At 43.4% G+C, this 17,553-nt stretch overlaps 1 protein-coding gene across 8 annotated transcripts in view; it reads right to left on the reverse strand.

Annotated features, from left to right (window-relative positions):
• CELF4 (CUGBP Elav-like family member 4) overlaps positions 1 to 17,553 on the reverse strand; it is a 1,197,256-nt gene that overhangs the window by 107,295 nt on the left and 1,072,408 nt on the right. For 5 of the 8 annotated variants that reach the window (XM_069218769.1, XM_069218589.1, XM_069218764.1 and 2 more), the window contains one exon: positions 15,698 to 15,841. In XM_069218769.1, coding sequence (XP_069074870.1) covers positions 15,698 to 15,841 — 144 coding nt within the window. The remainder of the gene's footprint in view (positions 1 to 15,697; positions 15,842 to 17,553) is intronic. The other 3 variants (XM_069218773.1, XM_069218770.1, XM_069218754.1) reach the window with 1 other exon arrangement.

Here is a 17,553-nt window from a genome sequence, read left to right on the forward strand (position 1 = left end):
GTTTATGATCTTCATGAATGATATGGTTTCCTCCTTGTTGTTAGTGTCCATGTGGCTATTTTGTTGCCTTTGTGCATCAACTTGAGGATTCTGGCAAGGTTCATGGGGTCCGGTTGTGGGGCAACGTTGCTGTATATGGGTGTAATCTTGCTGCAGAAAATGCCTGAGATGTCGTAGCATAGCTCATGAATTAGGTAGATTTTGGTAGCAGCTGCTGTGGGTGTGGTCAAATCCATGAGGATAGAAAAGATTTCTTTGTTGCTGTTGGAGCTGGTGTTGTTGAGTTCATCTAGAGCCTTCCTCTTGGTTTCATGGATTTGTTCATAGTACTACCTGGGGGTGGATTTCACAGTGACTTTTTCAACATCCCCAAGCTCGCTCTCTACCAGAGTTCTAGTTGTTTGCACTGTCTTTTGGTTGTTTGTGTAGTAGCTGGCCTGTGTTCTTGTTTTTCGTTTGCAGGAGGCAGAGTGTCAGTGTAGGCAGCGATCCTTTTGTTGAAGTTGTTAATGTCATGTGCTAGATGCCCCATGTGCTCTGGTACATTCTCACAGAGGGCAGAAGGTCAATCCATTTCAAGTTGCTCCAGTGCCATGGTAGTGGATGTTGATATTGAAAGTAACTAAAGCATGGTCGGTCCAGGTGACTGGTGTGTTGGCTTTGATGTTATTAAGTGGTGTGAAGATGGTTTCCAGCATGTGCTTCATGGTGTGGGTGGGATCTGAGATGCAATGGATTATCCTTAGGTTTCCAAGGCTGTCTAGGAGTGTGGCTGATTTGGGATCAGTCTGGTCTTATAGAAGAAAGATGAGGTTTCCTAGAAAAAGGTATGTACTGGAATTGATGACTAAAGCGGTGACAAAGTCAGTGATGTTTTTGGTGAAGTTGGCTCGAGGTCCTGAGGGTCAGTGGACCAGGGTTCCACAGAGGGTGAAGTTGGCCATGAATTGCAGTGTGAAGTTGAGGTGTTCCATGTAGTCAGTTGAGAGTTCTCTGGAGGTGGTGTAGCTGAAGGTGTCCTTGAAGACAATGGTGACTTCTTCCCTGAGTCTGTGTTGGTGATCTTATCTGATGATCTTGTATCCAGCACGGTTGGCTTCTGTAATGTCTGCTGTTACTGCTGCGGTCAGCCTCGTTTCCATGAGGAAAAAGATGTCTGGGACGTCCTCTTCCAGCAGGTCTTAGATCTCCATGGTGTGTTTGCAGAGCAAGTGGCTGCTTAGTAGAGTGCATGTTATTGGCATGTGGGGAGTGGCTGAGTGTTTTGAGGAGCTCGAGTGAGTGAGGTGGAGTGACTGACTGTTTTGAGGAGCTCGAGTGAGTGAGGTGTTCATGGTTGATGGTGTGTTCTTAGTAGGTGTTAGAACTGGTGGCGGGGGATGCAGGTGAAGAGGCAGAAGGTGCAGGCAAAGGCTTCCTCTGTGTTTTGCGTTGCTGCAGCAGGGCATTGAACGGTGTCTGGAGTTGAGGGTGTGTAGGAGTGTAGCAGGGTAGTAGTGGGTCAAGGAAGGACCAGGGTTTCTGGTACTCGGCATGATCCAGGTGTGGATGGGTGCAGAAGGGCTAGCCTTTAGCAGGCCAGCAGCACGCCTGCTGTGCACATCGATGCTGCAGCCAAGATAAGTACGTCTTGGGAGGGGGGAAGAATGCTTGTGCGGCCGGCAGGACTGAGGAGAAATGCAGCCGGCAGGAGGGCAGGATCGGTACCTGAGATGCGAAGAGCAGGTAAGACGTGGGGAGAGGAGTAGCACAGAGGGCAGGAAGAGAGAATGGGAAGGGCCACAGCGGGAGAGCACTAAGGGGCAGAGACTGGCACAAGCGGCAGAAACAGGCAAAAAGATAAGCACAAGAAAGGACAAAAACAGGCAACACAGATGCACAAATGTGAGTTCTGAAATTAAGACGGACAACAGAAAATAGATGTATAAAAGTAATATGGGAAAGTATGACAAAAGCAGAAGCAGACAAAAAGAAGGCAAAAGCAGACAAAACAGAGGCACAGAAAAGAGCAAACAGACCAAACAGAGGCACATCTATGGGCACAAATAGACCAAACAGAGGCACAGACTGAAAGGCACAGCAAATAAAAGCATGACAAAGGTCACAGAGAGAGATCGAAGGCTATACAGTGAGGATGAGAGAGAACACAAGAGAGAAAAGAGTGAGAGAAGAAGCAAGGCGGATGCTTGAGGCACTGGAGCTGAGTCCACAATGGCCTTGACAAGTCAGGGGACTGGTCACAGGTAAGTCCGGAAGTGTGTCTGGGACTTAGCACTTGCTTAGATAAGAGTATGCCAAGCCAGACGCCAGCCACCACTTTGCTGATTCAGCCCAGATTGCTGCTCTGTGTAGTGGTCACGGAAAAGGCAGACTCAGCTGCCCCTGCACCTTCTTCAGATGGTATACAAAATTGGTTATTGTTTGGGGACGGCGGGGGTAGAAGGATAACCACAAAACCCATGAGGGTGAACAACAAAAGTCACAAAATTAACCTCTGCTTAACCCTCTGGTAGTTTGGCACTAATGTAGTCAGGCTTACCTTAGAGAGACTGTGTTGAGTATAATACAGCACACAAACAGTAATAAAGTGAAAACACAACACAAAAGTCCCAAACCAATTTAGGACAACTGAGTACATTTTAATAAAAATAAGTATTCCAAAAAGACAAAAATGCAATCAGTGGACCTGGAGATATGCAATTTAAAAGTTTTAGGGCCAGATGTATCATGCATTTTTGCGATCGGAAACGGCCCAATCGTACCGTTTGCAATCGCAATAATTCATTTTGGTATGTATGAATTCCATTTTACGATTCGGTAATTTGTTACCAAATCGCAAATTGGAATTGCGACTTCATACCGGTTTGGTATTAAGAAGGGGTGTGTCCAGGGCGTCCCTTCCTAATACTGAATCGCAGTGGTATGTAGGAATGTTTTGTGACCGAAATGCATACTTCAAGTAGGTGATAACCCATTTGCTAACAGGAAGGGGTCCCCAAGAGACCCCTTCCGCTTTGTGAATGCATGCAAAAACATTTTTTAAGAGCAGGCAGTGGTCCCACTTTTCATTTTTCTTTTTTAAATGCATCCCGTTTTCTTTCAGGGAAAATGGGCTGCATTTAAAAAAAAAAAAAAAAGATTGCTTTATTTAAAAGCAATCACAGACATGGTGGTCTGCTGAGCCCAGCAGGCCACCATCCCTGTGATGATCGCCATTCACAATGGGTCACAAATTGCAACCTACCTCATGAATATTAATGAGGTAGGTTCATTTGCGGGTCATTGGGAATCGCTAAATGAACCTCCTGGAGTTTCATACATTCAAATAGTGATTATGTAATTGTGATTTGCAGATAATCGCAATTAGGTAATCGCTATTTGGAGAAATGATACATCTGGCCTTTGGGTAGGTATAGTGCCTAAAAGCACACAGTGCCTCTCATAGTCATCTGATCATGCCAGACCAGGGGAAAGTCACAAGTTCTGGCAGGTTACAATGGAGCGCGGGCCAAATACAGGGACCAGGTTAGTCTGCTGAAAAAGTTAGTTTTTCAAAGTCCGGCTTGAAGAATTCAGAACTTCAGGATTTCTCCTTTCCTTATAGAGGAGTGCTCTCTGATGCCAGCCCAGGATCCAGGACCTGGACAGACACCCCTTGGGGCGCAAGGAATCACTCTAGCAGAGACCAACAGGGCTCAGACAACTCAAGTTGCAGGTCCAAGCAGCTCCAGTTGCATCAGGTCTGCTGGGCAGTTGCAGGGAGGCCTTTGGAGATTTTTGTGTCCATGCATCTCAGAAACGGAGGTCAGCTACCAGACCCTTGGAGTGATTCAGGTAGCCTAGGATGAAGGGAGCAGATTCAGTCTTCCTTCGCAGAGAGCAGTGCAGGACTCTACCTGCAGAGCAGTCTTCTTGGGAACAAGGCAGGCCTCAACCATCAGGGCAGTTCTCTCGGCAACAAGGCAAGCCTCAAGTAGCAGGGCAGTCCTCTGGTAACAGAAGGGCAGCCCGCTGAGGATCAAGGCAGGCCTCAAGCAGCAGGGTGGTCCTTTGGGGAACAAGGCAGGCCTCAAGCAAGAAGGCAGTCCTCTCGGGAACAAGGCATACCTTCTACGGAAATGTCCACAGGTCAAGGAGTGTACTGACGAGTGACTCCACTAAATACCTGGTGCCACTGGATAAATCTTCTAGGCTACCCCACATCTGATTCTGGAAGGTTCTTCCCTTCCCCTCTCAAGGTTAAAAGAAGTCAAGAGTCAGAAAAGGCTAGTGTTAGGTTTCTTTGAATGTGTTTGAGGCAAGCTGTTTGAAATGTAAGTGGGGCAGGGAACAGCTCCGATCCAACCATCCTGGCACGATGGCGCATCCTGCTCTAACCTAGTCCCCTAATGTTCACTCTCTGGGCCTAATATGCATTCTTAATGGGGAAGCTATTATCAGGCCCAGGCAGCTGAAAACTCTTTCAAGGTCTTAGCAGTTTTTAGGCAGGAAAATGACAACTTTCTAAAACTGCCATTTTCAGTTTTGCAATCTAAAACTAAATCTAAAACCCAACTTTACTCTTAAAGAGTATTTTAAATTACAGTTTATATGAGTCCAAACATGACATTTCTACCTGCTCCCAATCAAACGTTAGCACTTATTAATTGTAATTAGGTAAGCCAAAGTTATCCAATTTGACATAGACCTTACAGTAGTGAAAAATTAATTAAGGAGTTTTTCAATACCAGACATGTATAACTTACAAACACATGCCCTACTTTTTTTATTACAACGTACCATGCCCTAAGGGCTCTTTAAGACGTATCTTAGGGGTGAGTTATATGTATTAAAGAGGGAGGTTTAGGCCTGGCAAACTGGTTATTTTGCCAGGTCGAAATGGCAGCTTAAAACTGCACTACAGGCTGCAATGGTGGGTGGCATACTAGAAAAGTAAATGCGCCAATCAAGTGTAGGTCAATTTCACCAGGAGCGAACACATGCACTTTAGCACTAGTTAGCAGTGGTAAAGTGCTTATGCCAACAAAAATTAATTTAAGAACGCATGGGGGAAGGCAAAGAAATTAGGACTGATCCCGCAGAGCGGGCCAAATCTAACATATGAGGTCTTCTGGGTAGCTCACATTGTGTGGGGTTGGTTAGGCTGAATTTGTCACAGTTGAAAGTGTTGTTCTATGACACATAGATCCTAAGCTATCATGGTTACAAGTCTTACCTGTCCCCAACATTAAACTCGAAGATTGCTGCTCATAAGGTGCCCTGCAGTGCTGAAAATCTTGACTACTTTCAGACCACTCTGTAAAACGTGCACTAAAATTCCAGTAACATTTTTGGGTGCCACCCACAAAGTCTGATACCCCTTTGCCAGACACCCTTGGCAGTCTGAACTAACTTCAGGGACAGTTGAAGGCATGAATAATCCTTGAACTAGTCAACTATTCCACCCCGTTGGCCATCAATACATTGTAGACACACTGAGAAATCTACCAACACTGTATAGCTGTCCTTATGCTAATCTGTAACCCTTTTATATATCTTCAGATCAGTTTTGTGTGGCAAATGTCTTGGATTTTTACCATGGGTGCTGCAGTATTACCACAGTATCACTCAGCAAACTTCTTTGAAACCAGGGTTTTTGAGGGCAGCCAGATAATAGCCCTGGAATATAATCAAGATAACACCTCTGATTCCACACACTCGATCAAGAGTTCGGAATCAGACTTTATTGACACCAATCAAGACTGAAGGGAATCCCAAGGCTTCAAAATCTCAACTAATCTTCTTCAGTAACTAACATTTCCTTGGACTCCTGCTTTTTAGCTTGATCAAAGTGCCTTCACTTGTAAGTTGTACAATAGCATTTATGGTCATATCTCAGGCAGAAAAGCTGCTAGGACCATCTGTTTTTTTTGCATTGGGATCTTCTTGATCTGCTGTATCGTTCCAATATGTAAATGAAGACTTCAATGTTCAATGTACCGGACATTGATTTTTTTGCGTGTGATTGTTATGTCATACTGTATCTGAGTTCCAAGCATTATGCCAACTCAGACAGAACCCTTCCTACTGGGAAAGTCAAGTATACAAAGGAAATCTTGGCCTTCCTACCACAGGCCCAGTGCAATGGTAAAGGAAAAACACTCACCAATAATCACTGCAGCAGAGTCCACAGAGCAGGCCTTACATGCAACCAGCTGTAAAAGGGTCATTACAGGGTGATAAATCACACTGAACTCCCTGTCGTGACCAAATTGCTAGATCCTAACTTTTGCAAACAGATAAAGACTTTCTAGTAAGAAAATGTGAGAAGGTGCGCCACCTAGAGAGCTACAGTGACTAAAGTGCATTGGAAGTTGAGTATAATGACTATAAGCCAACGACTACATGAAAACATGAAGAAGCAGACTAATTGCAAAATATATAAAACCTCAAGGTCTACACTGCAATGGAAACCTCAGAGATGGGAAGAGCTATCAAAGCCAAAAAATACAACTAAAAGCTATCATGGCGGGTTTGATGGAGTGCACCCACATTATGTGTGTCTGGATTTGCGTTGTGGTGAGTGAGGGACTGTCAAGCAGTGGTAATGACCTGCTCATATCAAGTTTTTTTTCTTTATGTGCAATTTGTGATCCAAAGGCAACCTCTTTAAAGCATCATTACTCTAGACTTAATGACTCTTGAAGACAGCATACAGCTGCTTATGCTATTACCGCTTTTAAACTTCTGAAGAATGGCAAATCAGAGAGTGAATGATATTCAGTGATGGTAAGTATGAGTAATGCAGAGTTGGTCTGAGCTCATTCCATTTATCGTGAAAAAAGGAGGGGAATGGGAGGAGGGGAGGCCGTCTGTGATTGCTTCTCCAATCATGTACTATCAAATCAAAGAAGTAACCAGTATGTAAGGGTTATTGCCAAATAATATACTTCAGAGGTACCCTAATGCCTCATCTATGGATGTCATGAACACTTAAGGTAAACCCTCATCTACCAAACTAGGTGGCAGGCGTCATCATTTGGTTTGCCTCATCCATCCTGGCTGAGTTAATTATATATTGGATAACACTTTTCCAAACATTAGAGATAATATTAAGGTCCTGATTTAGAGATTGGCTGAAGTTTTACTCAGTCACAAACGTGACGGATATCCCGTCCACCGCATTACAAGATCCATAGGCTATAGTGGAATTGTAATGCTGCGGACGGAATATCCGACACGTTTGTGAGATAGAAACCCCCTCCGCCAAACTTTAAATCAGGCCCTAAATCTTGTTTTCATGTATATTAGCTTTTTAAATTAAAATACATTTCATATTTTTTCCATTCCATAAAAGATTTTTGTCACATTTTGAGGGAGCACAGAAGATCATATCACCATTGTTGGCTGCAGAAATTCTGGAAGCGTTCCAAAAGAGTGGGACGGCTTTTTTTGTTTTTCTATTGTGTGTCTTCCACTTTATTCCGACATGCATAGAAAACAAATCCAACCCTTCCAGTGCACATTTTGTATTCGGAAAAAAAACCACTTGAGACTGTATGTGAGAGACCGCACTACGTGAGAAATAGCCCCGATATTTTTGTATAATTATATAAGAAGTATATTATGGTGTGTAAAGGTTGGCGTGTGGGCCTCATGCCTCTCACCTTTGTGTTCTAAACCTAAAAATTACAAGAGATATTTTCCAGAGTTCACTCTTACTAGTCCATCGGTATGTTATGCCATAGTTTGTTTTTAGTGCACATTTACGACAAAATGCGCTCATGGATACAGAGTGACTGTGCAGTCCCAACCTACTACTTGCTGAACAAGCATTAGCAACGCAATGGGTCTCGAGTTTGCTCGAGTTAGAGCTATTAGCGTTGTAAATTCCTAACTGGACTTTCTTTGCCACATGAATTTAAAATTAAAATTAAAACAGTTGACATAAGTGAGCCGATTCAAAGCGCCATGGCCGCCTGAGCATGAGCGCGAAGGAGAGACACAAAAGGAAAAAGAAGTTTGCTTACAGTCAAATGTATCTGCAAATGTGCAATTATCCATGAAACAGGGTCGATGGCCAAGGTGGTAACAAAACTGCCCCAAGGAGGGACAAATGTAAAACATTTCCAATGACAACAAAGGATTTTTGAAAGGCAAGCCCATGAACAAGTGATAGTGATGGGCATGCGGTGGGCGTGGTATAAAGCCCACAGAGAGAGGACAACAGGCAGGAGCGCTTGCATGCTCGACCTTAAAAGTGGGTCTTTAAGCCATGGCAGAAGGTCAGATTGACAGATTTAATACAAACAGACAGTGGGAGAGGATTCCAAAAGTAAGGAGGCAGAACAAAGAAGCCCTGGACACCACTGCGAGCTCTCATAAAATCTTGGCACCGCAAAGTGGACCTCAGAAAAAGAGCAGGTGGCGACTCAGGCAGTAATAAAAGATTCTCCTTTAATAAATTGAACAGAGGAGCCGAAAAGGTCTATGTGAATGATACTGATTTCATGGCAGATTTACTAACATGTGACACAGCGCAGCTGCATTGTGTCAAATGGAGAGGGGAGGAATGCCCCATATCTGCTAAGACATGGAACATTCCTACTCTGTCTTTGCACTGGTGCACTAGTGGCTACCAAGCGCCAACGCAGGCAGCCTTGCACCATAGTGCAAGGCTGCCTGCGTTGCACACAGGATTGTTTATGTGCAGGAAAGGACACCTCCCTGCACTAATACAATAATCCCCTGAGGCTTTTTCCTCTTTCTACGTGTGCTGCCGAATGCAGCACATGTAGAAAGAGGAAAAATGTGGAGCAATAAACACATTTCTCCTCGTTACGCCTCCCCTGGGAAGGGGTAGCATTTTGATGCATTCCCATGTGTACTAGTGTTAGTTAATCTGGGAATGCGGCAAGAAAAACATGGGAGGATGCGTGGGAACACCCACGCTCCACCCATGGAATGCCTTCCCAGGGAAGAGTAACACAAGGCAGCAAGTTGCGCTGCCTTGCGTTAGTCCAAATTAGCTATGCCACGCAGAGCCACATAAGGCGGCTCTGCGTGGCATAGTAAATCTCACTTAAGGGCTTGCGTTGCCCTTGTGTCACCTTCAGCCCTTAGCCATGGCTTGATTTATGATACTCGTGTCTATGTCATGTTCACTGCATTGCTTAATGCAGTTTATTTTATTATTTTTTATATTTTATTGCAGACATTTCTTTAATACAGGCCTGGACTCAGAAGGCAATGGAACGTTTTCCATAGAACATAGGGCAACACCCTGGGTACCTGGTGAGTGCTTAAAATGTTCATGAGGGGAATATTTAAGCATACTTAGACAGGGTAGGGAACTACACTGCAGAAACAGCAGGGAGTGACGTGATCAGCAATTTAACGGCTCCATTTATCCCTACACCCCACCCAAAGTAGTCAAGTTGCCTGCACAGCAGATCATGGTGCTGGAAGGCTGAAGGAGAACATGAGGGGGTCAGAGCTCAGACTATTCCAGGGGGTAGGAATGAATGCAAAGAATGCTTTCCTGATCTTGTCTTGGGGTTTGACAGTATAAACAGTTTTTAACAGGGAGTGTGTGTGCACAGTCAAAAAGTTACATTCTTCAGCATGGTTTATGTGTATGGATGATCTCACAGATGATGTATTGATATTTACGAACGTACTTCTGAATATGGACCCCTAAAATATTGTTGTATAAGAATATCGAGGACGGAAAACTGAGGGAGAAAATATTGAAAGTTAATTGCAAATAGAGAAGTATAGATTTGCTGTTCCTAACTCCACATCTACTTGCCACATAGGAGAGCACATGTGAATTTAGGTATAGAAAATCTAGTCTTACCTGTTGATATTTTTTTCGATATTCTGTCCTCGATATGCTGCACCCTTCATATTCAGAGGTAGATATGCAGTGTGCGTGCCGTATTTATATGTAAAGAACCTGCTCTATATTCAGGGGTCGATATCCAGTGTGCACACCATATTTCTGTGTTATGAGCCCAGGAATATACAGTGGAAATGTGGTGGCACCAATGAAGAGCTCCAGATTTCATCATGTGATCAGGAGGGCGGCAGCACGGAGGACCGCTTGCTTCCTACAAGAACAAATGACTGAGGTCACTGTGTGAAAGAGGCAGATGTAAGCGACGGCCGAGAGTAGAAGGAGATGGATGCTCAGCTATTGCTCATTGGGACTCACCCGCTTTACACATGCAAGTATCTGACTGTAGCTCACACACAGAACCTTCATTTTCATCTATCACTAATTTTGAATTATTTACCAATGCTTTCCGATGAGATTGTCTTGGGTATTGAAAACCCCATTTGGGGAGAGTTTTCTGTGGCTCAATTGCATGAATATTATTCTCATCCTTTGTTGCGTCCACTATTTTCATGGGAGGTTCCTGGTCCAGTCCATCAGATAATGCACGATCAGAACATAATATATGGCTTGAATCAACCCAGAACCTGGAAGTCTCTTCTGGTGCAAACCCTGAATGCCGCAGTAGTATATGATAATGCAGGTTATGCAAGGATGGTTGTATGCATTTGGTGTTCCATGTAGTTATCATCAAAATCTCCTCGTTTTTGCAGCAAGGTTTTATTTGCAGGCTTTGTGCCCCCTTCCCCCGATGGGAATCCAGGAGGAACCTGAATCACTGATACTGACCACGGATACTGAGCCTATTGAGGGATGTACTCCAGGCTGCCTAGTGGGCACAAATGGACGAAAACAACACTCGCGCCTGTTTTAGCACTAGCGTTAAATTGGATTTGAGGGCTCTCATGTGCCTGCAACCTAGACATTTCCTGCACTCCAATGTTTCAAAATTCCAGCTGACTATAAAAATCAAGATCTATCAAAGTTCTGAAAAAGATCAGCACTTTTGTAAAAAAAAAACAAAAAAAAAAACTAAGAAGCCTGTATCTAGACTCAGAAAGGCAGTAAAAAGCATGGCATTTACTTTATTTCCCATTGATCACGGCATGTCATTGAGATAGCTCTAGAACAGACAAATTAATGTTGTGCCCTTTTTGCAGTCAGCTGTGTCAGGAAGAAAAACACATCCCTCACATTTCCACAGATGACATTCACTGGTACCTTTCGCAGGTGGAATTGCCAGATGGCTCTATGCCTTGCTGAATAAATCAAGAGCCAAGCCGCAAAACAATAGTTGGCTGCAAAACAAAGAAACGTTGGAGCATAACAGCACACCGTTACGTAAAACAGTGCTAGGATAGCGCCAAGATGCAAATTAGCACCATCTGTGCAGGGTGAGCAATCCAGTCTTTTGCATTTAGAACTCGGGGTTCTTTATAAAATTATGTTATTTCATTACATTTGAAAGAGGAAAATACAACAAGTCCCAGAATGCACTCATTTCCAGGGCTGGAAACATGTTCTGTAAATGTACTTGGATCATTCGGGCATCCCTACAGGGTGAAGAACAAACAATCCAGTTTGATCTCACCTTGTTCAGTTTTGATATCTAGCCACGATTTTCTCTCCAGGTGCTGTCGGTCTCCTTTACAATATAATTTTGCTCATTTTCTATAAAGAAAAAGTGGAACCTAGTCCAAACTCAGCTCAACTGCACCTGCAATTCCCTCCTTTACTTTTTGGGAGTGATATCAGCTCTCGGTGTCTGTTATCTGTGCCACCGTGATTTTCTGGTTGAAGCCCTGAGACAGTGGTTGATAATTGTATTGGACAACAGTTGTCCAGGGTTTGGCAAAAACACATGTCGAGCCGGCTGGTCTCAGTAATAGAAGAAGCCTACTTGCCAGCGTTGGTCCCTTCAATGGTCTTGAGCTGCAGGTGTTTCTCGCGGCATCGGTGCGCGGGGCTGGCAGACATGCACAATTTGAGCGATCAAAATGGCAGGTGCGTCCACTTAAAGTGGTGACTCAGCCTGGTCAGCAGATGGTCCCTGCAACTGGTCCAGCCACCGACTGCTGTCATAAATTAGAGTGCTGGGGGATTGTTTTACTCTCTCCACTTTCTCACCATGGAATCCAGGTCAGCATCAACTCCCACCGATGCGCAGTACGCTCAGATTGTTCTGCAAATGCCTGTCTATCTGATGCACATTCGTTTGAGTTCCCTGAACTGACTTTTTGGCTTCTAAGGTGGTCTCCTTTAAAGTACAGGTGAGGAATACACGCTCCTTTTCTTATTAAGAAAACTCTATTGAAAAGTATTGTTATCATGACACGGTCCAGGAGCGTAACACAGGGCCCTGTGCGGTGCAAGGGGGTCCCCAACACTCCAGGGGTCCCTCAACCCTTCAAGGAGCCCCCATCCAGCGCAAGGTCTATGAATATGTCTGAGATAGTGAAGACTTGAGGGCCCCTTACCACATTCTGCAGGGTGGGGGGTCATCATTTTGTGTTATGCCAATGACAAGGTCGGAATAGGGTATGGTGTTTACCAGTCCTCTGGGGTGGTGTACTTACCTGATGCAGTAAATAGCTTCTGTTTTTAATTTTGTATACAGGAATGAGGCATTCCGCGTTTAGTAGGTATCTAATATATTTAATTATATTTGATAGTTTCCGATAGGTTCTTACTGGTGAAATCTATCAAGGGAAAATTTTGTGTGTGCATGTGTGTGTGTGCGCGTGAGGTGCAGTGTTTACTGCATGTGGTAAAAACCCAACCTCATGCTAAATATCCCAAGTGATAATTACCATCTAAGAATTGCTATCCCTTTGTAAAGTCCTGTTTGTGCAGAGATTTAATTTCTCTGCACCTCAGCCCCCATACTCATATTCAGGACCTTAGACCTAAGTCTAGGAACTCATATTTGTTTCTGATTTTAAATATTTGGGCACAAACTATCTGTTTTGCAAAAATAGGCTGCAAGCTTTACCATTAAAGCAGGGTCTTTTATAGAGCCTTATAGTCATTTGTAAGTCAATGCGACTGCATGCACTGTATCAGTCAATAGTATGGACACGGTCCACACGGCCAAACAGCGTCCACAAGGCCAAACTGATGGAATGCTGAGTAAATATTGGCCACATCAAGGGTCTAATGGAACGGTTCAATTGATACATTTATGGAACCTGTGAGCTGCACAAGCTTGTTGGCAAAACTACTTCCTATATCTGTAACAATGTTTCACATGCAGGAGAGAAACAATGTCAGTTCAGTGAAAACTGGAAAAAGAATTACATACAGTTACAATTTTAGAATCACCGCCAGACCACTCATCTTTCTCAGGAATATGTGGAGAAACACTGACCCATCCCCATACAAGGCTGATCGTTTTAATAGCTCCATCGTCAAAGCCTGGTGCTCTGAAACAGAATCCACCATTACCTGTGGCCAAGACAAAATCTGGAATATGGCCTGGCCTAAATCAACATATTCTAATGGTTTTAATTTCTGGAGAACATTGTGTGGCCCTCAGAACAAGGTCCATGGCATGCTGCAAATTATAACAATAAAACACAGCTCACAATTTTCATTAAAGCCCCGCAGCATTAGCAACCAGCACATAACGTATGGGATGGAATGTGTGAGTAACTTGCAAAACATCATCACACCCAAAGGAACAATTAAATGGTTATTGCATTGCAAAATCTTAACATTGCATTATTCAGTCACATATATTACGTTGCATGACTATATCACATCAACACATGACACCACAAACTTAGAACAACAACAGATATTTACCCTGGCCCCTACTTCCTGTCCCAGCAGTGTCAACAATGGTCCCTTGGATGGCCTACGAACTGCCTAGTAATAATGGGTGTCTTGGAGAGTTCTACTGAATAAGGGAAACCTCAATGAATAGTTGGTAAACTTTCTACTCAGTGACAAGAACTCTGAGTAGGACCTTCCTGATTGTCATAAAAGGAGACAGCGAGACATATGGTTGACAACTTGAAGTGAGTAAGGCTAGCTTTAGAGAACCTTGCCTTCAAGCATGCACTGCCAACCTTTATCAAATTATCAAATGCTGAAGGTTTGGGGATTTGAAGTATCTTCTATAATTTTTAAGATAATTGAATCACAAATTGTGTGAAGCCCTATGATAGAGAAAGGGTTGGTGGACGTGGTCTGTCTTACCATCCCTTGTTGGTTGGGCAACCTTAGAGTGGTGAAGGACTTTGAGTCTTGGCGTGGTACATTTACAAAGGATGCAATTAACCCGTCTCCTTCTTAAGGCAGCCTCCACTGGAGGTCTGAGGGTGTTGGTGAGAGGGGGCTGACCTTGTGATATGGTCTGCCCCATAATTTGAGAGACATTGTTGATCTTCTGTAACTCAGACTGAATGTGAATTTATGGCTTGTCTTTTAAAGGTCTTCTCATATTTTGTTCTTTAGATGTTTAGAGCCCCACATGCTGGAAGAGGACTAACATCATTCTTTATCATCTGGCTGCATTGTATTCATCAAAATGAGTTAAGCTGAAATTCAGATTTGTGTGAAGAGACCTCACAACCTACTGGAAGCACCACAAATACAGTCACCAAGCTTAAACCTCACACCAAGTGTCAGAATTTGAAAGGTGGGGTTTGCATTATTTAAAAGTCCAAGGCATTTCTGGTTCAGACTGCAGCTTTCTTGTGTTATTAGAATACAATGTTTGCCATTTCCATTCTGGCCTCGTTTGGTAGTTTTTAGATTATAATACTTTCCTGGGAGACACAAAGTTCTTTGAAAAGTAGTGATTCCTCCACTATGTGACAGGGAATCTGTCAGGATTATTGTGATGTCACACAATGCACTCTGGTTCGAAATTGCTTGAAGGGCCCAGAAATACGATGTAATAGACCTGGCCATTATGAACACAAACAAAATGTAATCGATGGAATGCCTGAGTTATTCATGGCCCCTGCCATTGCTCTGGATAGCAATAATTTGTGCTCGCTGTGCCATTACAGAGAGCAACTAACCATCTGCATTTATGTCTCTGCACCTCCCAGAAGGGGTAGAGCATCTGAATTACATAATTGGAGTTGTGCCTCGCTGAGGACGCTCAAAGGGACGGAACACGCCTGGGATTGCTTGTGTACCTGCTTAAAGGGAATAAGACCTAACAGTTCGGGATTGACTGTCCCTATTGGAGTGGGGCCATGATGTAAATATACTTTGCACACCTCTATAGTGCACTTCATGGTTTATGTCACCTGCTAGGTGTTCATATTAGGTTTAAAATATTCCTGACTCATTTTATTGATGTTGGGGGAATGAAAGGCAGAGTGGACCCGCCAGGACTCAAACCATGACCTAATGGTAGGACACAGATCTCTACAACAGGTGCAGCTGTTCATTGATCTACCTTATCTGTTGACCTGCATTTGCTAGGTACATGTCTGTTAGATAACAGACAAGCTAAAAACAATGAAGTGGAATGCAGTGACCATGTTTTCTAAATTTAACACTAAGAACAACTCAGAGGTTTTGGTCAAGATCTGCTCTATGAGACCAAGGAAGAGGTCTTTGGATGGCTCCACCCACCCTGAGGTTGAACTCTTTCAGTGTCCCTGACATGGGACCTTGTCTTTCATCACTAAAATCGGCGCCTATAAAAGAAGCAGTGTCTTAGCATGAAACATAAGGTGGGGGAGAGAAAAAAGATGGGGATAACAAATAAAGTAAGAAGTTATAAATAAGCAGTTTGAAAGGTGTTTTAAAGAAAGCCCTCTCCTGGATGAATCTAATTGTTTTGTTATCTTTACCCACCAAAGCATTTACTTTGGTTTGTCGCCCGATCCACAAACACTTTCGAGGAGATGACATTACCGAAAGGCAGGAACATCTGCATCAGCTCTGCATCCCCAAACTCCTGGGGCAGATGGTAGATAAACAGGTTACAGCCCTCGGGTCCTGCAGAGGGAAGGGGAGAGGTTGAGACTGAGGGGCTCATAGAAGAAATGTCTTACTGTAGAGCAATACTTTTCTTTAAGAACATAGACATCACATGGCACGTTTCATACATCCCAATAAAATTCCATCATTTTTCTGAAATAATTCCATTGTCCTGACAACCTGCAATCCATCACCTCAAAGCACATCACCAACACTCTGGGATGACCAATGGCGTACAATTGCAGCCACCATGTTACCTCCACCAAATACATGGGCAATGATAAGCCGTTAGGGCGTGGCATATGTTAGAATAATTCTGAAATGTGGCTGTAGGTCATGATATATGTTAGACTAATTTTGAAATGTGGCTTGAGTGCAATATAGTTCTATCTGATGGTATCTAGGTGAGAAAGAAAGTGCTCAACTTAACCCTATCACAATGCATCCTTGAACTGAAAGCTAAGTGTTATTTTGGAATAGTAGACCACTGTCATTGTATCCGACATGATATTTATTGTTTATTAACCAATGGGATGAAGATTCCAGAGTATAATTGTAATTTTGTGGACTGGAAAAGTCAATGTGCCCATTCTCATCTGGCAGAAATGGAGTACCACTGTCAAATTCACCAGTTTTTAGTGGAAAGCTCAGCTCTGTTTCTACAGCTGAATATGTGTTTATCCAAACGTAAAACTATTTCTTTACCTTGTCTATCCATTAAGTAATGTTCCAAATAAAGTAAGATGTGATTTCACCAATATTTATTTACTAGTACTGTGAATAATGCTTTTTGCAGATTCTGCTGTCTATGAAATAGATCATTTGCCAATGGTTGATAAATTCCATTGACATAATTTAGGGGTGTCGCGACAAATAAAATATAGCTTGCTTTCTGTGTGCCAGGCCTAAGTAAGTAAAGGAAAAAAAGTATTAGCTGGAAAAAACACATGTTCACAATTTGTGTTCCTCGTGACTTTTGACATATGAAAAGTACCAATTAACACGTACAGATTGTTACGTAGTGGGGATGATGTTTGATGTGCACTATGTTCAGGTGTCCAGATGCACTCCATTAATTTGTGCTTCTTTCCGTTTAATAACATTTCAGTATTGAATGCTGTGTGTTATTGACTTATTAATTTGGGAGGAGGGTACACCTATCAACTTAACAAATAAAGGGACATATTTATCAACGTGTTGCGTCACCCTGCCGCCACGCAAGGGGGGCACAAGGGCGACGCAACACTTAAGTTAGATTTATCAAGGCATGCAAGGTCACCTTGCGTGGCCCCGAGTGGCTTGATAAATGTGGAGCAACGAAACACAGCGCAAATCGCTGCATTGCGGTACTCTGCATCAGTGAGATGTTTCCTGGGTGGAGCGTGGGTGTTCTCACACATCCACCCATGGATCTTGGCGCATTCCCAGATGTATCAACACTAGTAAACCTGGGAATGCCTTCAAATACTAAGCCTCCCAGGGGAGGCACAACAAGGAGAAATATCTTTATTTGTCCTCGTTGTTTTCTCTTTTTAAGTGTGCTGTATTCTGCTGCATACTTAGAAGGAGGAAACTGGCTCTGGGGATTGTTTTTGTGCAAGAAGGTGCCCCTACCTGCACAAAAATAGTCCTGGTTACAATGCAGGCATCCTTGCACCAGGGCGCAAGAGTGACTGCATTGGTGCTAGGCAGTCAAAAAGGCATCAGCGCAAGGGAAGGACAGGAAAGCT

Source organism: Pleurodeles waltl, chromosome 1_1 (assembly GCF_031143425.1).
Source record: "Pleurodeles waltl isolate 20211129_DDA chromosome 1_1, aPleWal1.hap1.20221129, whole genome shotgun sequence".
Taxonomy (NCBI): domain Eukaryota; kingdom Metazoa; phylum Chordata; class Amphibia; order Caudata; family Salamandridae; genus Pleurodeles; species Pleurodeles waltl.